Source organism: Oryza brachyantha, chromosome 3 (genome assembly GCF_000231095.2).
Source record: "Oryza brachyantha chromosome 3, ObraRS2, whole genome shotgun sequence".
Taxonomy (NCBI): domain Eukaryota; kingdom Viridiplantae; phylum Streptophyta; class Magnoliopsida; order Poales; family Poaceae; genus Oryza; species Oryza brachyantha.
This window is the reverse complement of record NC_023165.2, coordinates 9,260,924-9,288,518: the sequence shown is the minus strand read 5'-3', so window position 1 is coordinate 9,288,518 and position 27,595 is coordinate 9,260,924. Positions and strand designations below refer to the sequence as shown.

Genomic DNA, 27,595 nt, shown 5'->3' with positions numbered 1-27,595 from the left:
ATGATTCGCGTAGAAAACTGAAATATTTATAGGACAAACGTTTCATGGTTTTACTCACTGCACTATGTCCTTTAATATTATTAAATTTTCACTCTACATATTATCTCTACAATTAGTACAAATTTACGACCTCCGTCCCATAATAAGATCGTTTTTCGATTTCTGTGCCCAATGCTTTTACCATTTGTCTTATTTGAAAAATTTATTCAAAAACTTAAAAAAAAATAGTCAACTACTCATATTCTATCATCTAGTAACAATAAAAATATTAGTCGTAAAAAAATTTAAATAAGACGAAGAGTCAAAACATTGTATCTAAAAACTGAAAAATGACTTTATTTCAGGATAGAGGTAGTATTATGTAAACACGGCCACATAGATAGAATAGTTTCTAAAATCTTAGAATTAACTTGTTGGAAACCATGTTAATACCCGTAAAGTGTGTTTTTTATCCATACCCATTGTAAAGCGCAAGTATCTATCTATTTAATGGACCCAAACAAGGGAACAAGTGTGTTTAAATTACTTCGTTCTTAAATACAGTGAAATTACAACTTTAGACATGATATATTCAGAATGTATTGTATTTTTTTATGAAACAACCTTAATAAACTGATAATGACCATTTTTACCACTTCTTATAAACATATACTCGACTTGGAGAAAGCAACTATTGAAAGGGTGAATCGGAGAGTCGGAGACTGTGTCAAAAAGAAGTACTGTACATATATATGGGTACCTTTCAGTTCTCAAACCTACCAAATGATTAGTAGTGTGCGGCAGACTGGCACTAACAATTCTTTGGTTTGGTAGAGCTGTATAGAGGATATTAATTAGTAGTACAAGTCATGTCACCGAATTTAATCCAAATCATTCATAATCATTGTTCCAAGAAAATTCATTTCTAGAACATGTTTCAGTGTCAGCCCAAACGATCAGAACAGAGCTCATTTCACATGTGGAGGTAAGGAATTTAGGGCTGGTTTAGTTTAATGGCCTACCATAACGTAGTGCTATGTTTTGACACTATTTTTATAGGAATAAGTTGACTGGCGGAATAGTCAAATGATTTTATTACAACTATTCAAGGGCATAAAAAAATATAACCATCACAATGTTAAAAGATAGATTTAAATAGTTTTCTATAATGATAGAACTTCCTTTATCCTGTAATAAGTTAGTTTAGATTTGAACTAGAAAGATTAAGTTATTTTGAATTAAGGAAGTACATGTATAGAAAGTTTTTTTCTTGAAAATCACGATGTTTAGAAGAATTAAAAACATATCATAGGTAAACTGGCATAATTTTTTATAGCATGTGTTTACCATCAGAGTTAACATATATAATATTTTCTCTGTTTTACTTATATATACGCTTAACCACTCGTAAAATTCAAAATATTTGTGTAAATACACGAAATTACAAGTGTCTCTAGTAATAAATCAAATCAGAATAAAATAATTTATAACTATATTTTTAATAAGATAAATAGTTATGATTTAAGATTCAACGACATTAAATACAAAATGTGCAGGAGTAGATTAGCTATATTATTTTTGTTGCATTTTTCTTTTCACTTAGTATATATTTACAATTATATATAATATATGTAATGCATATATATCATGTATCATGTGTAGATCTATCTCTTTCACATGAAAATCATTCGTATTTTTTTAATTTTCTATATTTACAGTAATCTCCTAGAAGTAACTCTTACTCTTATCAGTAAACACACGTATTATCTTATTACTGTTGAGCCTCCAAAACAGGCAAGCCCTGCATTTGCATTTGCGGCAAACACGCCTGTCTTTTGTCGTGGACCCAGCTTATCTTGTCCACGTGGACCTATACCTAGTCGAAAAGTCGAAACGACTGCCACTAGGCTTACCTGTCAACAATGCACTGCCTATAGGGCGAGAGCTGTACTCCTATTCAACTTCTCGGACACCGTGGCAGCACGTAGACAAGCATACTCCCAAGTGGCCCACAGACAGAAGCATATGAGGATCCGATGTGGCTCTGCCTGTCAAAGTGTTATCCCTAAATAAAGTAATTGACTTTTTTATATATATTTAATTATTTGTTTTATTAAAAAAATTTATAAAATATATAAAGTTATATATATGCATAAAATTATATTTGACAATAAATAAAATGATATAAAATAATTAATAATTATGCAAAAATTTTAAATAAGACAAATAGTCAAACATGTATAAAAAAGTTAACGACGTCGAACATTTAGGGACGGATAGAGTATTTTGTTAGATAAATAAAATATATAAAAGATTATATGTTTTTCTTATACTTATTTTCATGATATAAATGATAGACTAGCTACTACAAAGTTGGAAATTTATTTTAGAAATATAGTGTAATCAAAACTTTCATATTACATATTTTATTTAAAATATATTATATAACCGGTTGGTAATCGTACACGCAAAAAACTAACCTCCCAATCATTTGGCTTTTACTTGGGATTATAAGACAAAATTTAAATTTTTAACCTTATATAAAAGTCTTTATATTTTTTTTAAATCGTCTTGAACACGTATATAAAAGTTGTCTTTATAAATTTTTTTTTAAATATGTCTTTTAGCTTCTTCCACCAATAAACTAAAAGATGACCCGGTAAGAAAATTATCCGTAAAAAATAAAGCAATCATAGACTACTACTGTACACCACATCGATCGTATTTTGGCCACCATTGGAGTCTCTGAGCGTCAAGGCTCAAAGTGGTCGCAGAGCGCTGTACGAGCTCCACGAGGCACGCCGAAATCAACACGCAAACGTCGACGTGTGGCAGCTGGATTTCGCAGGATCACGCACCGGTTGACTTCGCAGACCCGGGATCCAGAGAACCCACCCCACACGGCCAAGCTGTTCACAGAATCGAAAGAAACCCAACCCAACCCAACCAAACCACAACCAGGTATGGTGCGCCACTACTCCTACGATGATATCTCGTCTCGTTTGAGTGATCCTGTCTATCCATCCGGGGCGGGGCTGGAGGGAGCGAGCGAGCGGCAGGGGAGGCGGAGAGGGAGAGGGACAGGCGCCGGGATTGCTGGCGCGGCGCATCCCGCCGGTCGCGCCCATGCTGCTGGCCACGGGGACACACGCGCGCGCCCAGCGCCACGACGTGCGCTAGCTTCTCGCCCGGCCGGCTAGCCTAGGAGTAACCACCATGCGGTAGGTGTGTAGCACGTACCCCATGCATGCTACCAATCGCACGCCTCCCCCTCATCGTCCTCGCGAGAATCGCACGCCACGCCGTGCCAGCGCCATCGGCTGCTTTTTGGTTACCGAAACCCCTGGAAAAATATTTTAGGAGTACTATAGCTGGCTGGCATGCCGTAGCCCGTAGGCGCGGATTGGTCGTTCGCACGATGGGACTGCACTCTGTGAGGTGGTATTTAGATCTGAGAAAATTTTTTAGAGAAATGTCACGTTAAATATTTGATCGGATGTTGGAAAAGGTTTTTGACACGAATGAAAAAATGAATTTCACGGCTAGCAAACCGCGAGACGAATCTTTTGAGCCTAATTAATCCGTCATTAGCATATGTTGGTTAATGTAACACTTATGGCTAATCATGGACTAATTAGGTTTAAAAGATTCGTCTCAAGATTTCTTCCATAACAGTGTAAGTTTTTTGGTTCATCTATGTTTAATACTTTATTTAGGTGTCCAAAAATTTAATATGATGTTTTTTAAAAAAAATTGGGAACTAAACAAGGCCTAAAATGCACTCCCTCCGGTTCTAGAATTCTACTCGTTTAGGACATAGTTTAGTATATCAAGATGTGATTAATTTAGGTCTAGTCTTTCATATTTGCCCTTATTAAATAAATCTCGGGGTTGTTTTCATTCAAGAGCTGCCCTCCACTGGATTGGCTAGCCTAGTGAGTCTGGTTTCTTGAGATTGTAGGTTCGAATCTTTCTTTGCATATTTTGCATGGCGCTGCTTTTCTTTTCGTTAGCGGACGCCACATTTTTTTGTTCCCGCCGTGCGTGCGTGCTTTTCTTTTCACCGCGTCCTCCCTGTGCGTTTTCATCTGCGCGAAGAAAGCAGGCGGCCAGCAGTGCATCCTCCAGTGCATCTTCCAGGGACTGGAAATGACGTAGTTTTTTTCAACTTTTGATCTCAACCTGGAACCTCTGGAGGTGGAACAAGACAACGGTAATACTTTACTTCTTCTTCTTCTTTCTTTAGTTCCGGCGCAACCATCATTTCAGTATGTCATCAGTTCTTAGTTTTCTTTAATAGGATTTGATTTAAACATGGAGGCACAAGATGATGATTTCATCGATTTGAACTTGCCACTAGATGATGGTGCCATCAATTTTGAAGCACCTCAATATGGTCAGTTTGTTATTTAAATTTTTTATCATATTTTTGGTAGTAGAACCGGCTAATATTTAGTCTTGCAGGTGGATTTAACCTTTACTTTTAACATGATGCTATGGACTTGACTGATGAATTAGAAATTGAGGCAGCGGATCAAGGTTTCTATTTTGAACTTGCCCATTTTGCTTTTGATTTGTATTTTTTTTACTTGTGTTTGATTGGCATGTCTTTTTCCGCGCTTAGGTGATGATGACAGTGTGATGGGGTTTACTGAGGAAACAAGTGGTGGCAGTGATGGGTTAGAGATGGAGGCACCTGTACAAGGTTTTGATTCTTGAAGTTCTATCTGTGTTTGTGTCCACTTGTACCTATGTTGAATTTCATGCCAACACATTTTTATTTTTAACTTCTAGGTCCTAGTAGAAGGAAAGATGCCACTGATGAAGTTAGAAAACTAATTTACCAAACTTTATTGGCTAGAAGTAACAATGGGAGGTTAGGGAAGAGGGTTACACATGAGGTTGCATCTCAATTTAGTTTGCATATTCGTACTGTTCAGGATATTTGGAAGAGAGGAAAAGAGTCACTAGCCCAAGGTGTTGTGGTCAATGTAACAAGTAGAAAGAGAGGTCGTTCAGGCCGTAAGGAAATTCCTATTGATTTAGAATCTTTATGCAATATTCCTCTCAATGAAAGAATGACATTAGAAGCTGTGAGCAGGCGCCTCCATGTTAGCAAGGCAAAGTTCATTCGGTACATGCATAAGGCAAAGTTCATTCGGTACATGCATAAAGGGCTACTTAGACGTCATTCAAACAAAATCAAACCTTACCTAACCGATGCAAACAAGAACAATAGGTTGCGGTGGTGTGTTGATATGCTCGATCCAAATAGCACACCTAATGATCAAAGGTTCAAAGCTTTATTTGATCATGTATTCATCGATGAGAAGTGGTTTTTTCTTACACAAAATTCTGCAAAATATTACTTGTTGCCTGAGGAAGATGATCCACATCGTTGTAGTAAAAGTAAGAACTACATTCCACGTCTAATGTTTTTGGTTGCCTCAGCTCGGCCAAGGTTTCATAATGGAGTTTGTATTTTTGATGGAAAAATTGGATGCTTCCCTCTTGTGACTTATGAACATGCTAAGAGGAGTAGAGTGAACAGACAAGCCGGAACATGGGAAGTTAAGCCAATTACTCACATCACAAAAGATGTGATTAGGGTGTTCATGGTTGAAAGGGTGTTGCCGGCTATTAGAGAAAAATGGTCACGAGAGGATATTCACAATCCTATCTACATTGTTCGAGACAATGCACCATCACATTTAGAGGTTAATGACCCTTTGTTTTGCCAAGCTGGTAAACAAGGAGGATTCGATATTAGGCTAGTTTGTCAATCTCCAAATTCTCCAGATTTCAATATATTGGATTTGGGATTCTTTCGAGCAATTCAAGCCATTCAATACAGGAAATCAGCGAGAATGGTTCAGGATCTTGTTCCAATTGTGCAAGAGGTAAATTTTCTCGTACATTCATGTAAGTTAATTATGTTGCATACTCATTCTAACATTTTTTTCATAACTGAAACATGCTTTGAATGAGTACTGTCCAGAGAAGGCTAATAGAATTTGGCTCACTATGCATCTAGTTATGAAGGAATCCATGAAGGTTGCTGGATCGAACAAGTACAAAATTCCTCACATGAACAAAAAAAAGACTAGAGACACTAGGTCAGCTTCCACTGCAAATTGCTTGTGAGAGATCAACAGTTGACGAGGCAAAGGGAATTCTTGCTGTAGCAAACAATTAGATGAAGATTAGAACTAGGCAATTCTAATTGTATCATCATTAGAACTAGCAAATGTATGAACTGCTGAAACTGGAACCAGCTTTTTACTTACTGATGCTCTAGATGTTTTTTTTTTGACGACTTCCTTTGTAGCTTGTTTCTTTGCATACATATCGTCGAGCACTTTGAGAACGTGCTCAGGTAGTAGAATGGTCTCGCCGTCCATGCGAAGCACACTAACATCAGGAATCAGAAGCTCGCAGTCGAAGTCATCAAGGCCATAGATAATCTGCGCCGAGAGCGCATAGACGTCGTGAAACAAACCACATCGTGAACATGGCTTTTGGCGAGCAAGGAGGTGAGCGTTGCAGCAGGCTTTCCCGTCGTCGACAGCGTGTACACTTCCGCAGCGCTCGCACGCAGGCGTGCCATCGTCTTCCTCCATCTCGGGCGCCCTGTCCTCCTCCTCCATCTCAGGCGCCCCGTCCTCCAGTGCGTCACCATTGCACTTGTCCGGCGCGTCTTCCTCCTCTGAGTCAGGTACGATAGCCATGTTCATGCAGCTTGCAACGGCACACAGCAAGCAACAATGGCGGAGCAGCGAGGGAGAGATGGGATGGCAGCACAGCCGCGACGCAATTTAAAGAGCAGCGTAAGAGACGGGAAGCGCAGCGCCACGGGAGCTGCATGCATGCATCGGAATGGAGCGCCTAGAAGTTGCATGCGTCCAGCTGCATGCATGCATGCATGCTTCGGGAGCAAGCGCTCAAGCCGGAAGCCAATGCGTCCACCGTGCACATGCAAGGCTATACAAGTCCAAAATAAACTAAAAATACTAGAACGTGTTGAATTTTGAAATTCACTGTTTGGCCAGGACGAGTAGAATTCTAGAACCGAATGGAGGACTTGTACCACGTACTCACGTTGACCAAAAGAATTTTAGTTATTTTTTTCCCTGTTAGCTTGGTGCCAAACAACATAGTAGTATTTACAAACAAAAAATAATTTATAAATAAAAAATTTATATGTTTATTCTTCTTGATAAAAAAGACAATGTTGAAAAATAAAATTTGATGAGAAAACCTTAAAATCAACTCAAAATTTAAAGCTGAAAATTGAAATTTTGACATATGAAAGTGAAAAGATGGGGTGGTCACTCACGACGGATCTGTCTTAATGTTTCCTATGATTAGTTTGTTCCCCACATTTTCAAAATGCAATTCATACCAGTCTTAACCTATTCAGAAACTATGTATTTAGAGTTTAGACTACAGAAGTTTCGAAGCGACTTTATTTTTATGTTGCTGCTCCGTTCTGATTTCTGAAATCAGCCTACCATGCTTTCCGAGCAAGTAACTTCACAGAAGAACACATGGACAGATCGATGGCCTAATCTGCTCGAACATGTACACATGATTAGCTAGCAGGAGATGCTCACGCCCAGCTCCTGATCAAATAATGGGACACCTTGCTCATCAGGCACGCACCTTTTCTTTTTCGTTCTTGCTCATATAGGAGTATCATGGAGCATCCATGAAAACGGTCAAAAGCGCTATATGGTATAGCATCTATACACAAATGACTCTCGATTGGTTGTGAATTAACTATATTCAACAATTTAACTAAATAACTATACACTTTAGGCTGCGTCAGTTTGGTCTAGCTTTTTCCCCGAATTTACATAGACATTGGAATATATTAGATCTATTAAAGCCACATACAGAGATACTCACTCCATCATAAAATGTGACCATCGAAGATGGGTCCAAATTCATAATTCTAATATAGATGAAATCTTTTTCTACATAGCAACAATTTGCAATGGAGAAAGTATTATTTCCTTCGTTTCAAAATATAAATATTTTTAGAATTTAAATTTTACATCATAATATAAGTATTTGTGCACTGATGTTTAGAAAGAGAATGTAATCAATTCAAAATTTAAAAGTTAACTATTGCAGTGACTAAAGAGTACCTTTTAGTTCTTTTTAGTCTATATTAAACAACCTAAAATGATTATATTTCGAAATGAATGTACCCCGTATTAAAAATATAATCCTTTCTCGCATTTGAATCTTGTTTTTGTAACGTAAGCATTTCTAACCCTATTTGTAGTATTATTTGTCACGTCAATTATTTTTTATTGAAGACTATTCTTATTTTATCCCCACATAATCTCCTACACTTATTAATTCCTATTATTAAAAAACACTGCAATCTTTTTTCTTAATTTTAATTGCTGTTAAATACATTAGAAATAATTATAGTTTAGTAGGAGAAAGCCAGCGCGGCTAGCTAGCCGTGGCTGTAAAGCAGGAGTACGTGTAGTATAGGAGAGGGGAGACGGGGCCGGGCGGGCGGCGACGCTGACATTTCCTCGGCATGTGACGCATTCAATGGCGATGGGTAAAGCCGGTAGGGGTTGCAAAGGACAGGCTACTCGGCTAACCGCAGCGGCGTTGCTTCTGCCGCACTCCACGTACTCTTAAAGCAGGCTACACACATATTTTAAAGAGATAAAATATAAGAGAGAAGAGAGTTGGGTTATAATTTTATAGCCAGCTACATACAAATTTCAACATAAAATATATATATGACATGTAGGACCATATATTGATGTTTTATAGGTAACTATTGTATAAGTTGGCTATCAGATTGATTATAAATAAATTGGAGCCAGTAGTTGGTTATACTATTGAACTTGCTCCTACTACTACGGGACTAGTCCGGCACGCACGCGGTAATGTTTAGATTAAGAAAATTTTTAGAAGAAATATCACGTTAAATGTTTGACCAAATGTTGGAAGGAGTTATCGAACACGAATGAAAAAATAAATTTCACGGCTAGCCTGGATACCGTGAGACAAATCTTCGAGTTTAATTAATTCGTCATTAGCATATGTTGGTTACTGTAGCACTTATAACTAATCATGGATTAATTAGACTCAAAAGATTTGTCTCAACATTTCTTCCATAACTGTGCAATTAGTTTTTTTGGTTTATCTATGTTTAATGATTTATTTAAGTATCCAAAAATTCGATGTGATGTTTTTAGAAAAAATTTTGGAAACTAAACGAGGCCATAATCGCCCTACGGCGGTGTAGCGCGTGGTAGTAATTACTCCCCCAATCCTATCGCCTTGCTTGCTGACGCCCGCTACAGTGCCAAACTGGCAATGCAGCACGGGAAGCATGGATCGCAGAGAGGGGAGCTTGGCGTCTTGCTGGTGAACGATTCATCCATCGATAAATCGAGGACTCGAGGCCCACGGAGCAGCAAAAGTGAATCTTGCCAACATTCCGATCCCCCGGGGTGATCGATGTGGATAGGGACGAGCTAGCTGATCCATTGCGACCGTCTGAAACTTTTCACGACATGCATCGGCCGTCTCTTTCCGCTCGTTGTTACTCCGTCATGCATGGCTAAAGTGTCAGCAGGACATGAGCAGGGCTAATCACGCTCAAATGCAGGGGGTCCACGCATCAGAAAACGAGATCAAGACAGTGTTTAGCCGTTAAAGTGTCAATCAAAACGCTTGCGCTCGGCTTCGCGCTGACGAGCCGTGCGCTGATGATCTGATCGGTATGCTGCACACCGGCATCAGCTGTGGCGGACGCACGGACACGCCTGCTTAACCCATACGGGGTGGGGGGAGCAGCAGCCTAATCGCATCAACCGAAGAAATCCACCGTTTTTCGGCCGATCGCGTCCGGTTGTTCGTGCGGCGACGATAGATGGAGGGGGACCAGGGGCCGGTCCGATTTTTCACCGCGCCCTGGCGACGCGAGCGCTTCGTGGTCCGATGCCTGGTTGGCTACCGGTGCGTATTTGTGTTCTGTACGTGTACGTACGTTGTACAGGAGTGCGTAGACTGCGCGCAACTCTATTTTGTCCCGTGCGTACACACAAGAAAGGGACCCGACGCTTCCCCTGTATTCTGCTGAGAGCTGTGGCCATTTACGCGGTACATACGGTGCGGTTTTTATGACGGCAGTAGGCTAGTAGATGTTCCTGCAGAGGCATTAGTATCAGCAAGTTGCAGTGCTATTTATACCTGCAGGTATTGTCACCAAAACAGGGGTGAACCTACAATCAAATGAAGTGCCTGGCAGGTTTGGAGTTTGGACGCTGGTATTCAGGCAAATTTGGAAAGTTCCTACCCTCTTATATACTTATATTTGTATGGTAAATATACAAGAAGAACTAGCCAGCTAACCAACTATAAATTGTTATTGTAGATATAAATTTTTGTACTAAATATGTCAATTATAGTGGTATAGATCAAAAGGACAATCCATGCGTGAATTGTAACATGCTAATAAATTATCTGACTACTATAAACATATAAACATTACTAGTGGTGCTGACAAAGAATTTATCACCACTACCACCGACTCTTTGTTTTTTTATCTACACTCTATTTTTAAAAGAAAAAACAGTGGTTGATTTCATATATTAACCATTTTCACTAACTATACTTATTATGAGAAGAAAACAATCCTGAGATTAATAGACATATATGTCAATAACAAATATGCGTAACAATTAAAATATGACACATACAAAAAAATAATGTTAATAACACGTTATGATATTTTTTAAATTAATTCCGTTGCAACACACGAGCAATGTACTAGTACTAATACTAATAAAAAAACCCAATGCAATAGTATTATGGTTTAGGAATTCTCACACTAATTAAATAAATAGAAAAATCAACATCAATGATTGCTGTTTGGGACTGCAGAGCCAAATGATACAACGTCATCTTTTCACTTATATTTATGTTTAAAAGAGAAGATTTAAATTTAGAATTGATTTTAGCGTTTTTTATCGTAGTTTATTCAGCTTTGACTTTTAGATTGCTAAAAACATATATATAAAAGTTTTATTAATTTTTTTTGCAAACATGTTATTTCGCTTATTTCTCTAATAAACCAAAAATGGCCATCATAATGGTTTCGTCTAAACAAACATAGCGGTTACTCGTAACAATTAGGGACATATAAAATTTAATATGGTATATTAAAAACAGAGTGCACAACAAACATGATAACTAGAATAATTGGACTGGCACGGTGACCCGCGCATATTCTGCAACTACTATCGTTAAAAATTTCATACAATGACATATCCTCTTTCACATTTTAGTGCGTAAAATATTTAAAACAATAATATAATTTTAAACTACTAACTAACTTATCAAACTTATATGTTTGATACTATAATTAAATTAATATGTCCATAAAATAAACATGATGGTTGCATCGTTTATTCACGATAGCTTGCAACCAGATTTAAATATAACAATATCAATTATAATCAACACTTCTTTTCTTCTCAAGTTTCTTATATTTTTTTTGCTGTTGGTGATGTTCATGGTTTAGAATCCAGTTAGGATTTCCAATCCATTCGTGCTGGTATAGGTTTCAGGATCTGATCTCATCTGTTAATTGTATTTTTGATGTGGGCCGAAGAGTCAATCTATTTATTTTATTCGGTTAACACACGAATTCTAGTAATTGTTCAATTAACATCAGAGTTTCTAGCTATTTTTGCATCGTAGGATTAATGTGAGGTTCCTAAAAGAGACTTCGTTAATATAGGAAAAGACATGAACTGTTCCATCAATTTTACTTATTGCTATAGTATTTAAATTAAATATTTCAAAATTGCATTGAAAAATGAACACTTCTCTCAATACTAATTATTTAGCTCGAATTTAAGATATTTCTAAATTGTATTACATGTGAACCTTTTATCTTAATATTATTTATTTTAATTCGAATTTAAAAATATTTCCAAAATGTATTGTTCCATTTGTTTCTACGCAGACTCTTTTCTCAACAGTAACTACTGTTTTATTTTTATCCAGATTTTATTGTTTTCGAGATTGTATTTAACATGTGATTTTATCATCATCTTAATTGTATTTTAAGTTTGGCTCGAATTTCAGATTTTTCCCCCAAATTGTATTTCTAACTGGACACTCTTTTTTTTCTCATATTATGTTTCCAGTTGGATTCTATGGACACGTTCAAGAAGGGGTGGGGGGGGGGGGTGTTTGTTATCCGGTGCAGGAAAATATAGTAATAGATTAGTACATAATTAATTAATTATTAAAAATATAAATTAGATTAATATGATTTTTCATACAACTTTTCTATTGAAAATTTTTGTAAAAAATACAATGTTCGGGAAGCGTGCGCGCGAAAACCGGTTAGACAACTTAGCCTCCTAGCCGGATGTGGCCTAAGTTGTATTCCAAAATAGTCTATTTTTTGCATAACATTTAGGTTTTGCCAGATTTTATATATTTCTAAATTATATTTGTACAATGATATTTTTTCTAATATTACTTATTTTTAACCAGGATTTTAGATATTTCTAAAATATATTTCTAGATGGACTGTAAACCCCATATCAACTATTTTTAAATTTTTAATCCAAAATTCATTGATTTTCTAAAGTGTATTTATGTATTTCTAGTCGAATTATATTAATTATTTGTTGATTAATGTGTGATTTTCCAGCCTCTGAGACCGAACATGGTGGTTTATTTTACAATTAATTTATTAACATAATAGCCAATTGTATATCTACATGTAGTATCATCTTACTTTTCTTTATTTTTTGTGCCTAGATTGTACTTATATTTGTATTCTAAAATTTACTTATACATAAATTCCTTTTTATATAATTTTTCTCAATCCAAAATATAGATACTTCTGAATTGTAATTCTACGATGACTCATTCTTTGAATATTTCATGGCTGAGCTTTAGATGTTTCTAAGTGGTATTTCGGGATATGATTTTCACCTAATTATTTTTTTATTTTATTTTTTACACCAAATTTTGGATTTTCCTAAACTGTATTTGTAGATGGATTTCTTACTTTTCTTTACTTTTAGTCCCGAATTTGTATTTCTAATTAGATTCATTTTTTATCTTTTGATTAATCTGGTGCTTTTTAACTCGTGAGAGTGCAAGTAGTGGCTCATTTTCTTATTACTTTTTTAATCTACAAGATTTGAAACAAATATGATGTAAAATGAGAAAACTGATTTTTGATTCAAAGTGGAGTGGGTCTTGATTGAACGCTGTAGGTTAAACAAAAAGTTTACTCCCTCCAATTTCACGTAACTAACACAGTTGAGTATCACTATTTTGACTTTGAGTACTAATTACTCTTAGGTAGTTAGATTCAATGAACAAAACTATCATGATTATATATAGGATACGTTCCTTAAAAATGAGGGTGTATACAAAACACAATTTAGAAAAAATATAAATCTATAATAAAATTAGATGATAAAAGAGTTTTTTTCATTTGTTAATGCGTGTTCTTGAGACACAATATAGGTTGTGTGTAATCAAATATGTCAATTAAAGACATGTTATGGATGAATCTTCGTTAAATTTCAAACGAGATGGTTACACATGTTTTATAATGCACTCTACATACGTGGATACCTGGGGCATTTAAGAAATGAGACCATCTTGACCACAATAAATATATCGGTTAATTGTCAAAATAAAAAAAGCAAAGCCAGAAATTTGATTTTTTTTTAAAGATGGTATAGAAATTATGACCGTATAGCTTAGAAAATAGAGAAACACAGCTTAGAAAAAACATAAAAAATTAGATTGAAGGAAATGGATTTTAGAATAGTCAAATTTATAGAACGTTTGACGCATTTTTAGCAGCTTATCCCTGAATTATTTATCGACTTTTATGTAACCCTTTTCAAAGTAGAATTTTAAATCAATAATAGTTAATTTTACCGTTTATACCAGAAAATACTCCCCTCGTCTCATAATATAAAACGTACCCACCACTAACACGGCGATCAAGAAAGAGTTATAATCATCTTATCGTTTAGATTACCTAGGTGTGTCTATGCATACATATAATATGGTTAAACGTTTTGATGGTAAAAAATTTAAAATAAATCAAATTTGGAGAAAATATATGTGCTAGTTAGTGCGTAGCACGTCTTATATTATGAGTCTAGCTACGATGAGTCGTGACTCATGGACTGCTCCGTTGAGTTGCGGTTCAAAAACATATCTAATCACCTTTAAATTTTGATTTATATGGCTCAATAGATTATTTATATCAAAATCTCGTAGCACACAAAATTTTTCTATTTTTGTAGATTTTTAGGTTTTTGTTTGAGATTTTTTAAATGGTACATGACATTATTTTATTAATATTGTACATCCATTTTTAAAAATCTCAAACAAATACCTAAAAATCTCCAAAAATAGAAAAAATTGCATGCAACAAGATTTTGATATGAAGATTGTATTGAGTCATATAAATCAAAATTTAGAGGTGATTTGATATGTTTTTGGACCTGACTCACAGAGCAACCTGTGAGTTACAACTTATTTTAGCAAAACTCTCTATATACATAGACCCACACCAGTTAAAAGAAAATGCTCCGTTGCTTTATTTTTTTGATATCCTCTTATGTTTGAAGGAATATACTAGGACTGGTATGATGAACACTTTAAAATTGATAACCTAAAATAGGGGAGAGAATAAAAGAATCAAACAAAGGGCAAAAAGAAGTGCAAAAAAGAGAGGAAAAAAAGAAGAGGAGGAAATTTTTGGTTGCGCAAAGAAAAGAGAAGTACTCTAGGGGCATCAACACTACTCTTTCTACACCCTTTAAAAGCTCACCATAATACTGCAAGAACCTATTTAGATCTCCTGGGCATGTGAGGTCCCAAAATTTTTTTCCAAAAATATTACATCGAATTTTTGGACACCTAAATAAAGCATTAAACATAGATGAACCAAAAAACTAATTGCACAGTTATGAAAGAAATCTTGAGACGAATTTTTTGAGACTAATTAGCCCATGATTAGTCATAAGTGCTACAGTAACCAACATGTGCTAACGGCGAATTAATTAGGCTCAAAAGATTCGTCTCGCGGTTTCTAGGCTAGCCGTGAAATTCGTTTTTTCATTCGTGCCCGAAACTCCCCAACATCCGGTCAAACATTTGACGTGACATTTCTCCCAAAAATTTTCTCCATCTAAACACCACATGAGTGTGTGTAAAAAGGGCTCGTTGGCAGCCGGCAATGACTACATGTTCAATCAGCGAATTTAAAACGAAGAAAATAATTAGTATATAATTAATTAAGTATTAGTTTTTAAAAACTTTAAAAATAAATTAATTTATTTTTTAAAATAATATAGACAGTATATGTGATAAACGCGGCGGAAGAGGTTTGAACTGTTGCACAGAGCCACAGACATCTTGGCCAGCTAGGATGTTGAAGGATAGAAGCTTTCTCCGAAAGGGAACGCAGGAGAGAGAGTGAGAGAGAGAGCTGGTGTAGTGCAGTGCAGTCAAAGCTGGCATTTGTATCTCCGATCCCATTTCTCCCCACTCTTCAAACGAAAAAAGGCTTATAAAATACGCGAGGGCAGAAGTAGAACGACACACAGTAGTATGTATATATAACCTCTGTTCCTTCCTGCCTTCCTCTCCTCCCATCTTCTCTTTTCTCTTCCTTTGGGGGTGCCTCCTCCTGTGTCTCCGGGGGGATCGGCTGAGGCTTCCGTTGGGTTGGCATCGATTGATGCGTGGAAGGCAATGGCGGTGTCCTCGCCAACTTCTGCTCCGGAGAAGAAGAGGAAATGGCTGCTCAGCAACCGGAAGGTCGGTTTTCCCTGCGAGTTCTTCTCCCTCTGCACCATCGTTGGGTTGGGATGGGTTGGGTTCGCCGGTTTCCAGCGATTCGAGCGGTTTCTTGCCGAACGCGACCGTTCATCTGTTCCGGAACAGCCTGGTCTTTGGTACTGCACAGATGTCAACAGCATTTGGTCCTTTCATTTGACTTGAGAAGCTTCTGTTCAGTCCCAATGCAACGACGGCTTGTTTGAGCCATGGACCATTTACCCCTTTCGATCTTGCCCGGCGTGCGGTTTTTGTTTGCTTGTTTCGTTCAAGAACAGCTTGATTTGAGCGCATTCTTTCTCTTCGTCTTGTTTTGGTTGTTCTGTCTGTCCCCTTTGTCCCCCAAAATTTTTGATTTTTTTTTTCTGGCCGTAGATTTGTTGATCTTTCTCGGTTTGGGGAAAAGATCTAACCATGGATTGGAAAATCTCTTTTTTTCTTTTGGGTTTGCAGGTGATCGACAAGTACCTGCGGGAGGCGAGGGCTATTCTTGCGGCGGCGCCGGAAGCCGGCAGCGGGGACGCCGTCGCGGCGCTTGGCCTAGTGGACGCGGCGCTGGAGCTGTCGCCTAGGATGGAGGCCGCACTGGAGCTTCGGGGACGCGCACTCCTCGCGCTGCGGCGGTACCGGGAAGTGGCGGAAATGCTCCGGGATTACATCCCCAGCTGCACCAAGACCTGCTCCGGCGACGACACCTTGTCGTCGACGTCGTCGTCCCTTTCGTCATCCGGCTCCGGTGACCTCGGCACAATATCCAGGGCCAAACTCCTCTCGCCAGACCGCCACCGCTCCGACGCCGCCGAAGCAGGCGCTGCCGCCGCCGCCCGCTCATTCCGCTGCTTCGACATCTCCGAGCTCAAGCGCCGAGTTCTCGCCGGCCTATCCAAGAATCCCAACACGGACACCCAATGGAGGTATAACCTTTACCATTACACCTGGTTTGATGTGTCCCGATTCAGTACATACATCTGATTTCTAATGTGGAAATTGGCAATGTCCAGATACTTGGTTCTTGGACAAGCTTGCTTCCACCTTGGTTTGATCGAGGACGCCATGGTGCTTCTCCAGACCGGTCGCCGCCTCGCCTCTGCGGCGTTCCGCCGCGAGAGCGTCTCATTGTCGGAGGACAGTTTCTCTTCCTCCTCCCCTGCCGCAGCCGTTGCTCCCATACCAGGGAACACCACCAAATCCGGTGCGGCGTTCATTATACCGGCCATGGAGTCGGAGGCCGTGTCCCAGCTCCTCGCGCACGTCAAGCTCCTGCTCCGCCGGCGCACGGCTGCCATGGCCGCACTCGACGCCGGCCTCCCGGCTGAGGCCGTGCGCCATTTCTCCAAGATCCTAGAGGCACGCCGTGGCGTACTTCCGCACCCGTTCGCTGCCGCGTGTCTCGTTGGTCGTGCTGCTGCCTTTCAGGCCGGTGGACGCCCCGCCGACGCCATCGCCGACTGCAACCGCGCGCTCGCCCTCGACCCCGCGTACATTCCGGCTCTCCGTGCCCGTGCCGACCTTCTTCAGTCCGTGGGCGCACTGGCCGATTGTCTCCGTGACCTTGACCATCTCAAGCTACTCTACGACGCCGCTCTCCGGGACGGAAAGCTCCCAGGTCCCAGGTGGCGACCACAAGGTGGCGTGCGGTACCGCGAGATCGCCGGCGCCCACCGCAAGCTTATCGCGCGCATCCAAGGGCTCCGCGGGCGCGTCGCCGCCGGCGAGGCGTGCAACATTGATTATTACGCGCTGTTGGGTGTTCGGCGTGGATGCACTCGCTCTGAGCTGGAGCGCGCGCACTTGCTGCTCTCTCTGAAGCTCAAGCCTGACCGTGCCGTGGTGTTTGGCGAGCGGCTGGAGCTTGTGGACGAGCACCGCGACCTGGAGGCGGTACGCGACCAGGCGCGCATGTCAGCGCTTCTGCTGTACCGGATGCTCCAGAAGGGTTACTCGTTCATCATGTCTGCCGTGATTGATGAGGAGGCTGCCGAGAGGCAGAGGGCGAAGGAAGCGGCTGCGGCAGCAGCCGAGGCTGCAGCGGCGGCTTTGGCGGCCAAGCAGGCAAAGGAGGAGGCGGCGGCAGCGGTAGCCACGGCTGCAGCGGTGGCTCTGGCGGCCAAACAGGAAGCCGCGAAGTCAGAACCGGCCGTGCCACCAATGGCGGATAGGCCGAGGCAGACGGAGAGCGCACCCTGCTCGAAACGCTGCACGCCATTGAAGCTCAAACCAAAGGCAAGGCCCGCTGCAACCGTGTCAACAACAATGTCCAGGAAAGCAGCAACATCGACGACGGCGAGGACGGCCGCAAGGACGACCGCGGCAACGATGTCCAAGACAACAGCGACCGCTGTTGCCGCGCCGAAATCATCACCATCAACCACCCCAGTGGCCGGCGTGGCGTCGGCGGCATCAACGTCTACGGCGCCGGTGTACCAAGGGGTGTTCTGCCGCGACATGGCGGTGGTGGGGACCCTGCTATCACGCGGCGGGTTCGACCGCGCCCTGCCGGTGAAGTGCGAGGCGATGAGCTGCTGACGGGTGCCAGCCATGACACGGCAAGCAGCAGCCCGCCGGAGCGATCTGATGCGGGTTGTACGGACCACGCGGGGACGGATGGAACAGAAGATCCAGGATGGTGGCGGGAAACCGGAGAGAAGTTTGAATTGTTCGATACATCTTCGCTATTGTACAGTTTGGGAAGAGGGGCGTTTGAGAAAAAAAAACGGATCGTTCAGAAAACTAGTAAAAAAAATTCAGAGTGGCAGAGCCAAATTGTTGGCAGGGAGGTGGAGATTGGAGGGTAAATTTTTGGTTGCATCTTCTTTAATGTGAGTTGTTACAGTGCCGTTAGCCTTCCATGTTTCCTGCCGGTTGCAGCTCCTTCCTGTGTTGAGACTTGAGAGCTACCGGTGCCCCTAATATTATCCTTCCACCATGTGTACATCCTTCATTTTTCCCCCTTTCGTTGGGCTCAAGATTGTGCTGCTGTGTGTGCACTGCAACCCATCTTTTACTGCACACATCTATCCTGTGCAATCCACTAGGGCACTACTAGTAGGCATCTTCGCATCATCGCGTCCGGCCAATGCGTTCAGAATCATCACAGGATGGGGCGACCCTTAAAGCTGCGAGTAAATGATGCACAGTGGCCGATTTCTTCGGGGTGCTCTGGCTCTGGTGCTGGTGTGTGATGTCTACCTCTCAACTGGACACACTGGCCTCTTTGCATGCAGCCCCTGTCCTGCACCTCTGCAACAGTGGCCCTGATGATGCGATCTAGTGGTAGATACGACTACGCTCTTCAGTCATCATCTTCCTCGCGCCCCTCGGAGCCTTGCGCCAAACTGTGCGCCGCATGACCGCCTGCGTCACCGGGGTGTGGCTTTTGCAAGGGAAAGCCGCGCCGCGCCGTGCCGTGCCGTGGTGTCTCTTTTTGCTGTGAGCAGACGGGGGAGGTCAGACCACCAGATGCAGAGAAGGGGAACCCCCCCAGAGACGCAGAGAGCTCTCCCCCTTCCTCTTTTGCAGCTACGACAGTGCACGTTACAGCGTGCATCACTTGACACCCCTTTTTATTTTTTCACCCTATGTACATGTGGTGGTGGCCTCTGGAAGCCAACGCTGATGATGCATCAGCATTGCACTCGCATGAATCAACGTCCCAAGTGGGCGGTTTTTAGAGGTCAGAGTGTGCTTGCTCGCCGCCGTATCACACGCAGGAGGGGATTTGACGGTCTGATCGACTTGACGGGGGGAGAGCGATTTGACGGCAGCAACGTGGTGGGGGATAGGGTGACGCACGGCACGGGGGTGCGTGAGCCTGTTTGTTTAGGCCCGTTTAGTTGTAAAAAATTTTCGCCCAAAAACATCACATCAAATCTAAATAGAGTATTAAGCATAGATAAATGAAAAAACTAATTATATAGTTATGGGAGAAATCGTTAGACGAATCTTTTGAGTCTAATTAATACATGATTAGTCATAAGTGCTACAGTAACCTACATGCGCTAATGATAGATTAATTAGGCTCAAAAGATTCATCTCACAGTTTACATGCCAGCCGTGAAATTTGTTTTTTTATTATTGTCCGAAAACCTATTCCAATATCCTATCAAACGTCTAATGTGACACGCAAAAGTTTTCATTTCACCCAGTACAACAGCCTCCGTTGTTAGACGGAGCACGAGGCAAGTTGTGTGGCTAAACAAAACAGGAGAAACGGGGAACCGATTCTAATCTTGCGCGTAGCAGCGTAGCGGTTGTGACACATCCATAACTGTTTCCGTAAGGCATTTTGCGCGGCTTTGGCTGGGTTTATTAGGCGGCCTCCATGTGCCGTCCACGTGATCGTCTGATCCATCGCCACCGGGAGGAGCCTCTGGATGATTAGGGCATCCCATAACGGTAGTCTTTTATTTAAGAGGATTTTGTGTGTGTGTGTGTTCTGTTTTGTTTTGGGTGCAACGGAACGGAAACAATTTGAGCTCCAACACGATCGAAGACAATGCCCGTTGCCGTGAACCAAAATTTCACAGTGCGCGAGTTTGTATTTGTTGATACATCTGACCTTAATTTGCCGTACCATCCATGGTTTTCTCCGGTATGTATGAGACGGAGGTATCTTATGTTAATCGAGATGTATAACGTCTCTAATACTATGAGAGGCCTATACCTCTTTGAGGACCGAAGTACATTTCCTAACAATGACAGCGGAGTGAAGAGCTGTTATTCCTATTCCCAGTAGTTTGTCTCGTGATAGATCAATCAACGCTGTCACGGTGTCACTAACCGGAAACATCCGGAACAAACAATGCAGTAGGTGGGCAATTACACTACGTTCTGTGCCGACAAGGTATTTTTTTCCCCCTTGAAGCAAAAAAAAAAAAAAAAACTGGTGTGAGTGAGTCGCAGTACCACGGACACGGAGCTCCTCTGATCACCTCATTAAACTAAGCCCGTTCAAAGCGATGATGCAGTTGTGACGAACGGCATCGTACAAGGGAGAAATTGCTAGTTAGACCGCACTGTGCGTTGTGGCAGCGTGCAGCAGACACCGGTATTTATTTTGTATAATTTGCTTTGCTTTCGAATGCGTACAGCTCGGGTGCACGCACCGCTCCTCTCCGATCGCCGGCGCTCTCTCTCCGAGGGTAAACTAAGCTCGAGAAATCTGCCCAAATCTAGCTTTTCGGCAGTGGTACGTGACCGATCGGATCACGTATGCCGTGGCACGTTTAATTTCTCCTCACATGATCTCTGCATCTGAAACGCTTATGGAATTACTGCGTCATCATGCGTTACTAAACGTTGCAATATTAATCAACGTGACCATGATTAGATAACCTACTATCGATTGGCTCCCAAATGCACACACGTTCTGATGGGAAATGTATGCTGGAGCAGGGAGTTGCAGCCAGCCGTCGCTGCAGAGCTCGTGACGAGTTGGTAGCAGTACTCCTGTGCGTAGATCTGGTGGCGACTGCCAATTGATGAGCTTGTCATGCGACGCACACACTCCTGCTCAGATGATAGACTAGATCGGACGACATGGGATTAGACGGTCGGCGGATCACTGGGTGATAATGCCATAGTAGAAAAAATCCGGTGGAATTAGCTGTCAGCGACGGGAAATCAACGTGTCCCACCGCCGGAATTTTCAAAAACGTTGGTCAGGGAAAAAAGTGTTTATGTAAACTGTTAACGCGGGCTGGCAAAATTTGTTGTGTTCGAAAATGCCATCTCCGGGGCATATACCCTTTAGCTCCTCGTGCCAGTTGGGCACATGACTTGGGGCCTTTGCTAGCTAGCGTCCACTAAGCTTAGGCAGCTAGCTCGAGCCAAGTACAGGCTAACAGAATGAGATGGGCTCCACGTACATGTCGACGGAGGCGACGTCGTTAACTATATCTATCACCGGATAGATCAAACACTAGTAGATCGGGATATGACCTATCTCCATGATGCATCAAGTCAAGGTTGGTCCAAATAGAATCTAACCAACAAATTAAGGATTTGACGGATCCCCTGAAATTATTAAAGCACTTGCTGTATATACTACTACTGGTAGCACCAACTCAGCGGGTTAATTATTCGACGATCGTGGTTGGGGGTGGTCACGACGTGCATGCAAGTATATATGCAACTACGCATGCAGTCGGTCGCAATCGTGGATTAGTTACTCCCTCCCAACATTATTATTTGAACTAACCAACGTCAAATATTTTCGTACCAGAGGTAGTACTTCGTAACCGACGGTTTGGCAGAACGTACCGGCTAGCACGCATTCAGCCCTGACCGGCCGATAGACGCGATCAAACGTTTGTAATGTGTGATACGGGCAGAGATACAAAATCAGTTAATCGATTTTATTGTTACCAGAATATACTAATCTTGTTTAATTTTTTACTATTATCTTCACTTCATAAGTTATTTAATAATAGATTTTATCAAAGATTATCGTGTTGCTTGACTCGAGATATTGTAGCTCATGGGATGGGCACGAGTTAACCCGTGGACAATTTAGTATCGACCAGTTTAACAAAATACTTTACTTCAAAATAAAATTACTTTATTTAGTTAAAGTAGGGTGGACCCAAAATTACTGTAAAACAGCCAAAACCATCCCGAGTATAGTTTCCTAGCGATCACTTTATTTAATTAATATATATAAACTTTAGATATATAAAATTTACATGTATAAACCTTAAGTATAAATTTTATATGTATAAAGTTTAAGCATATATATATATATATATAAATATATTGACTTGAAATTAGAAAATTGAATACTAGTTTGAATTGGAGTCAAATATATACACTTTATATGCATAAACATGGATGATACAAACTTTACATATATAATACTTTTTTAAAAAAAGAATGAGTTATATGTAAGAAATGAAATAACGGGCGTACTGGCGAAGATAGCTTTTTTGGTCATCAATCGATTAATCCTGCGTGCGTCTACGTGCACGCACGTACGTCCTGCCCCGTCCTCGGAAATAAGAAAACACGTAGTACGTGGTGAACATGCAGGTATCTCAAAGCGCGTTCCAGGCGACGCACGCACGGCCGGCCTCGGACCATATGCTGTATAAACCATGGAAAGCCACGAACAGAGGAGACGCGGATTATTTGCCAAAGCCAAAGCCTTTTCACCGCCACGAAAAAGGCCGCCTGCTGCTGCAACGGAGGAGCAGCAGCAGCAACGGCAGCAGTACTAGCAATAGTTTACGAGTTGCCATGCACGGGGTCGGTGAGGCCGGACACCGGGCGCGCGGATGTCAACGACATGCACTGCGGCCAGCACGCGCGTATCGCTCGCCTCGATCGCTAATCTTTCGGTCCATGCGTTTGTTGTGCGTGGCTCTCCAAAATCCAAAAACGCTCGCGAGTCCCCCTTATTCCTGCTGTCCTCGAGGCGGAGGAGGGGACACATCCGCTGCTGCTCCCACCAAAACCATGTGACGCAATCCGCAGACGATGAGCTCCTCCCTCCTCGCCTCGCCTGCGTGCGTGCCTTGGCTTGGCCCCGGCGAATCGGAAAGAAGAAGGGCAGTGGGCAGAAAGAGCTATCATCACAATTCACACAGGCGACTCGTCCATCCAGCATGAGCCGGCCATGGAAGGCTCGTTAGGGCCAATTGTCATACTGTACGCGTTGATTAACCGAGTAACAAGTACTGTAGTAATGCTTATTGGCTCTTTGTGACAACTTGACTGGAGTACCAAACTGTCACCTCACGTCGTAGTACTTTTCATTGCCCTCTCTCATGGCCTGTGCCATGATTCACCGAGATCGATGTACTTGCGGCCTGCTTAGTGGTTAGTGGTCACAGACATGGCCATGGCCATCCATGCACGATCGTTTGCCAATATATCTAGTAGATCTACAGACAATTAAGGGGATCAGCCACAGAAACAAGTACAGAAAAAATAATATGAAGGGAGTCGTCATGTTCGCTTTCACAGGGCTAAAAAAAAACCCACACTATTCGAAAAAAAGATCCGATTAGAAATATAATTTTAGAATCAAAAAGAAAGAAAAGTAAAAAAAGAGTTCATGTGTAAATACAGTTTAGAAAAATCCAAAATCCGGATTAAAAATTAAAAAATAATTAAAATGGAGCAAAGTGTCCATCTATAAGTGAAATTTATAAAAGTAAGTTATATTAAGAGAAAGAGTCGACATATAAATAAAATTTAGAAGTACTTAAAATTTGAACTGAAAAGTAAATATTATAAAAAAAAGAGTTTATGCAAGCACAGATTGGAGTACAAGTATAAATATAAATTAGGAATTAAAAAATAAAGAATAGTAAAATGAGGTTCCACGTAGAAGTACAATCTAGAACAATAAAAAATATTATTATAATAAAAATCAATATCAAGATAAGAAATCATGTATATGTACCGTTTATAAAGAGAAACAGAGCAAATAATTAGTAGAGTACCAGTTATCATAAAGTTATTAAAAAAGTATATAATTGTGTATATCAATATGACCACCATATGTCAGTGTCCAAAATAAAAGCATCAATGCATCATGTTATGGTCCAGAGAGAGACTGTTCCATCCTGCACGTAGAATACATCATGCTTGAATCAGAACACATGCAGGAATCATCCCTTATGCAGATCATGATGCAATATTGCAATGCATGTAAGCTACAAATTATTTATTCACCACAAAATAAGCTATACAAGCAAGTACGCTCCACTGTCTCCACCTGCACTGACTTGTACGTGTACGCGAGCGTATAGTTTGCTGCCGCTATCTAGGGCACGGACCATGCACATAACATGCATGCGCGCGTGCCCGATCTCAAAATTCTCTCAGGCCGTAGAGTAATTTTTGTACTGCAACAATACATCAATCGCTACTACGGCAGAATCTTTCAGGTACCAACAAAGCCATTTCCAGCCATTAAAAAAGAAACACTGATTTGAGTACTTCCAACTGCTACAAAGCAAGATTTAACAACCAACTACTCCAGCATATACCAAGATCTTACCCAAGCATACGTCACAGTGATGTCTTTTGCATGAGTACATATGCATAGACAAATCGACGGCCTCCAACTTGCGAGACAAAAGATGTTCATACAGTTGCATGATTGATTAATTGTTTGGGTATAAGGAGAGATCAGAGCATGCATCAGGAAGATTACAAGGCCCATAGACTATCTTATCTAAACCACTTCTTCTTTTACCTGTAGTTTACTAGCAATACTATACAAGTCATGCATATGTTGTGTGGTGGCTAGGGGGATCCCTTCTTCTATTGGTCACTCGCAACCTAGAAACATGCACCATTTTTTACAGCCTCAACATGGAGCACAAGTGTGTGGTTTGGTACTCCTATCTGACTTGCTAAATAAACAACTAGTGGTGCTCCACTAGTAGAAAATCTCACAGAAAATTTGACCAATAGCAAGAGGCCATTCCCAATGCCAGTGCATTGTACAGCACACAAAGTTAATTCCTTGTATTAATTGGACTTAATATACTGGCGACCTCCAGCCCTAGGATACCTATCTGTGTGCATTGAGGTTCAGAACCAGATAAGCTAATTGCAACAGTATTAAAGAGACTGACCAGCAGATGGTGGTGGTCACGCACACCCCAGCATCAGACACACTCTCATCTTGTGGGGAATGCAAAAGCAGTAGACCTCATTTTGAATTCATATGTGTAATCCTTAGTTCAATTATGATACAGGAAGTTGCGCATATTATTTTCTCTCTACAAAGCCCCTGAAGACTGTCCATAAGAATCCTGCACCCCAAAACAGGAACTATAGGCCAAACTGCCTCTACAACTTTGCTGTATAATATTTGACATGAGAAATACTACTTAAGAGCAAATTGCTGTATGATACTTGGCAAAACAGTAAAGGATGCCCAACCACAATGGCCGCTACATAAAGAGCACCACATAAACTTTGCAAGGACCACAGCAGTAGTGCAGTGTCCTCCCCTCGAGGGGAAAAAAAAAGTGAGCCAATGGCTAATTTTCCATCCATGTATGTGTGTGCCCCCCTAAAAAGAAAAGCATGTGTACATGTGCATCAACACATGACAGAGGAAAAGCACTGTGAAATTGAGTGCAAAGAAAGAAGTTTTTAGTATATAGTACCCCCACCTTTACATATACCTATATCTATATGTACATATATGCATGCACACACACACACCAATCGGGTCACCAACACTGCAGGTTTGCAGCGCGAGACGCCGAGACAGATGGGTATTACAGTGGTGGCACCATGTCATTTTAGGGCAGCAAAAGTTTTGGCAAAAGAATCTAAAGGCCACACACGCATTGATGGGAGGCACGAGCACGAAGGGGAGGGAACAGGAGGAGATTGATGATGAAACAAGGATGCAAACTAATGAAACGGCTTTCCGGCCGGCCCCCCCGCCCTGGGTCATGTGACGGAGCGTTCTCCGTGTTGGCTCTGGCCATGATGGAGCTCATGTGAACAGCGTCTCCGAACGATGCATCGTCGATCCGTCTCTCCTGTCGATCTCCATCATGTCGCGCTGCTCACAAACTGCGTATGATCGACTTGGCTGGGCCCTCGTTTTTTTCTTTTCTTCCTCCCTCCCTCCCTTCGTTTTATGAAATTGTTTGCTTGTTGCAGAGACAGCGAGGATTTCGTGTAATATACCACCGCGCACAAGTTCGAATGTGTGACCCGGTCGAGCGTGGTCGACAGCGCCAGGACCATGCCGTGCCAGTTGAAAGGTAGCCACCGATGGTTGGGGACGGAATCCACGTTCTGACCGCTCCTGCCATTTACTCCCTCCAGTGGATCATCAATGTGCGTGTGTGTGTCATTTTGGATAAGCATCTCGTCAAACTAAGGCCCCGTTTAGTTCTTAAAAATTTTCCGCCAAAAATATCACATCGAATTTTTAGACATCTAAATAGAGTATTAATCATATATAAAATGAAAAACTAATTGCATAGTTATGTGAGAAATCGTGAGACGAAACTTTTGAACCTAATTAATCCATGATTAGCCATAAATACTACAGTAACCCATATGGACTAATGATGGATTACTTAGGCTCAAAAGATTCATCTTGTGAGTTCTAAGCGAGCCGTGAAATTCGTTTTTTCATTCGTGTCTAAAACTTCTTTCAACATCTGATCAAACGTTTGATGTGATATCTAAAAATTTTTATTTCCCCAACTAAACACCCCTTAACGTCCGAATTATTTGTGTACCGGTGACTTCTCAGATATCTAGGTTTGGATATATGAAGTCATACGCGTAGATCTGTTTCTTTTTTCATAAAAAAAATTCGTTTTTATGATATGATATTGTTAACGGTTTTATAGCTATTTGACAATAGAATCCAGTGGTTAAACTCGTACTTGAATACCATTTGATGATGTCTTAATAGACAAACATGTATTTGTACGGGAGGGAGTACACAGACAGGTCAGAGAAGCTTGGGCAAAAACAATTACATGTGGAGATGTGGAATGCTGCTTCTCAAGGACTCGATCCTGTTCGTTTCTGTGATCTTGTACAATCTAATACTTGTACATCTCCGATCCAAGGATTGCATAGATCGTATAAGAAACTAGCAGCACAATCTTGGACGCTGCCATTTAGCAGTAAGTAGATCACAACAACTCCATGATCCAAACAGTACAGTGCAGAAACAGATGCATGGATCACCATCGCACCGTGGAAGGGAGAGAAGATATTTACTCGTAACCAGGATAGGTAATGC

The 27,595-nt window shown here is 41.2% G+C and overlaps 1 protein-coding gene across 1 annotated transcript; it reads left to right on the top strand.

Moving 5' to 3' along the window:
* Positions 1 to 15,634: 15,634 nt before the first annotated feature.
* Positions 15,635 to 18,805, top strand: LOC102720029. The gene is made up of 3 exons (XM_006649889.3): positions 15,635 to 15,837; positions 16,309 to 16,769; positions 16,857 to 18,805. The coding sequence occupies exons 1-3, from the start codon at positions 15,772 to 15,774 to the stop codon at positions 18,379 to 18,381; spliced, it is 2,052 nt and encodes a 683-aa protein (XP_006649952.1). The 5' UTR covers positions 15,635 to 15,771; the 3' UTR covers positions 18,382 to 18,805.
* The last annotated feature ends 8,790 nt before the right edge of the window (positions 18,806 to 27,595 follow it).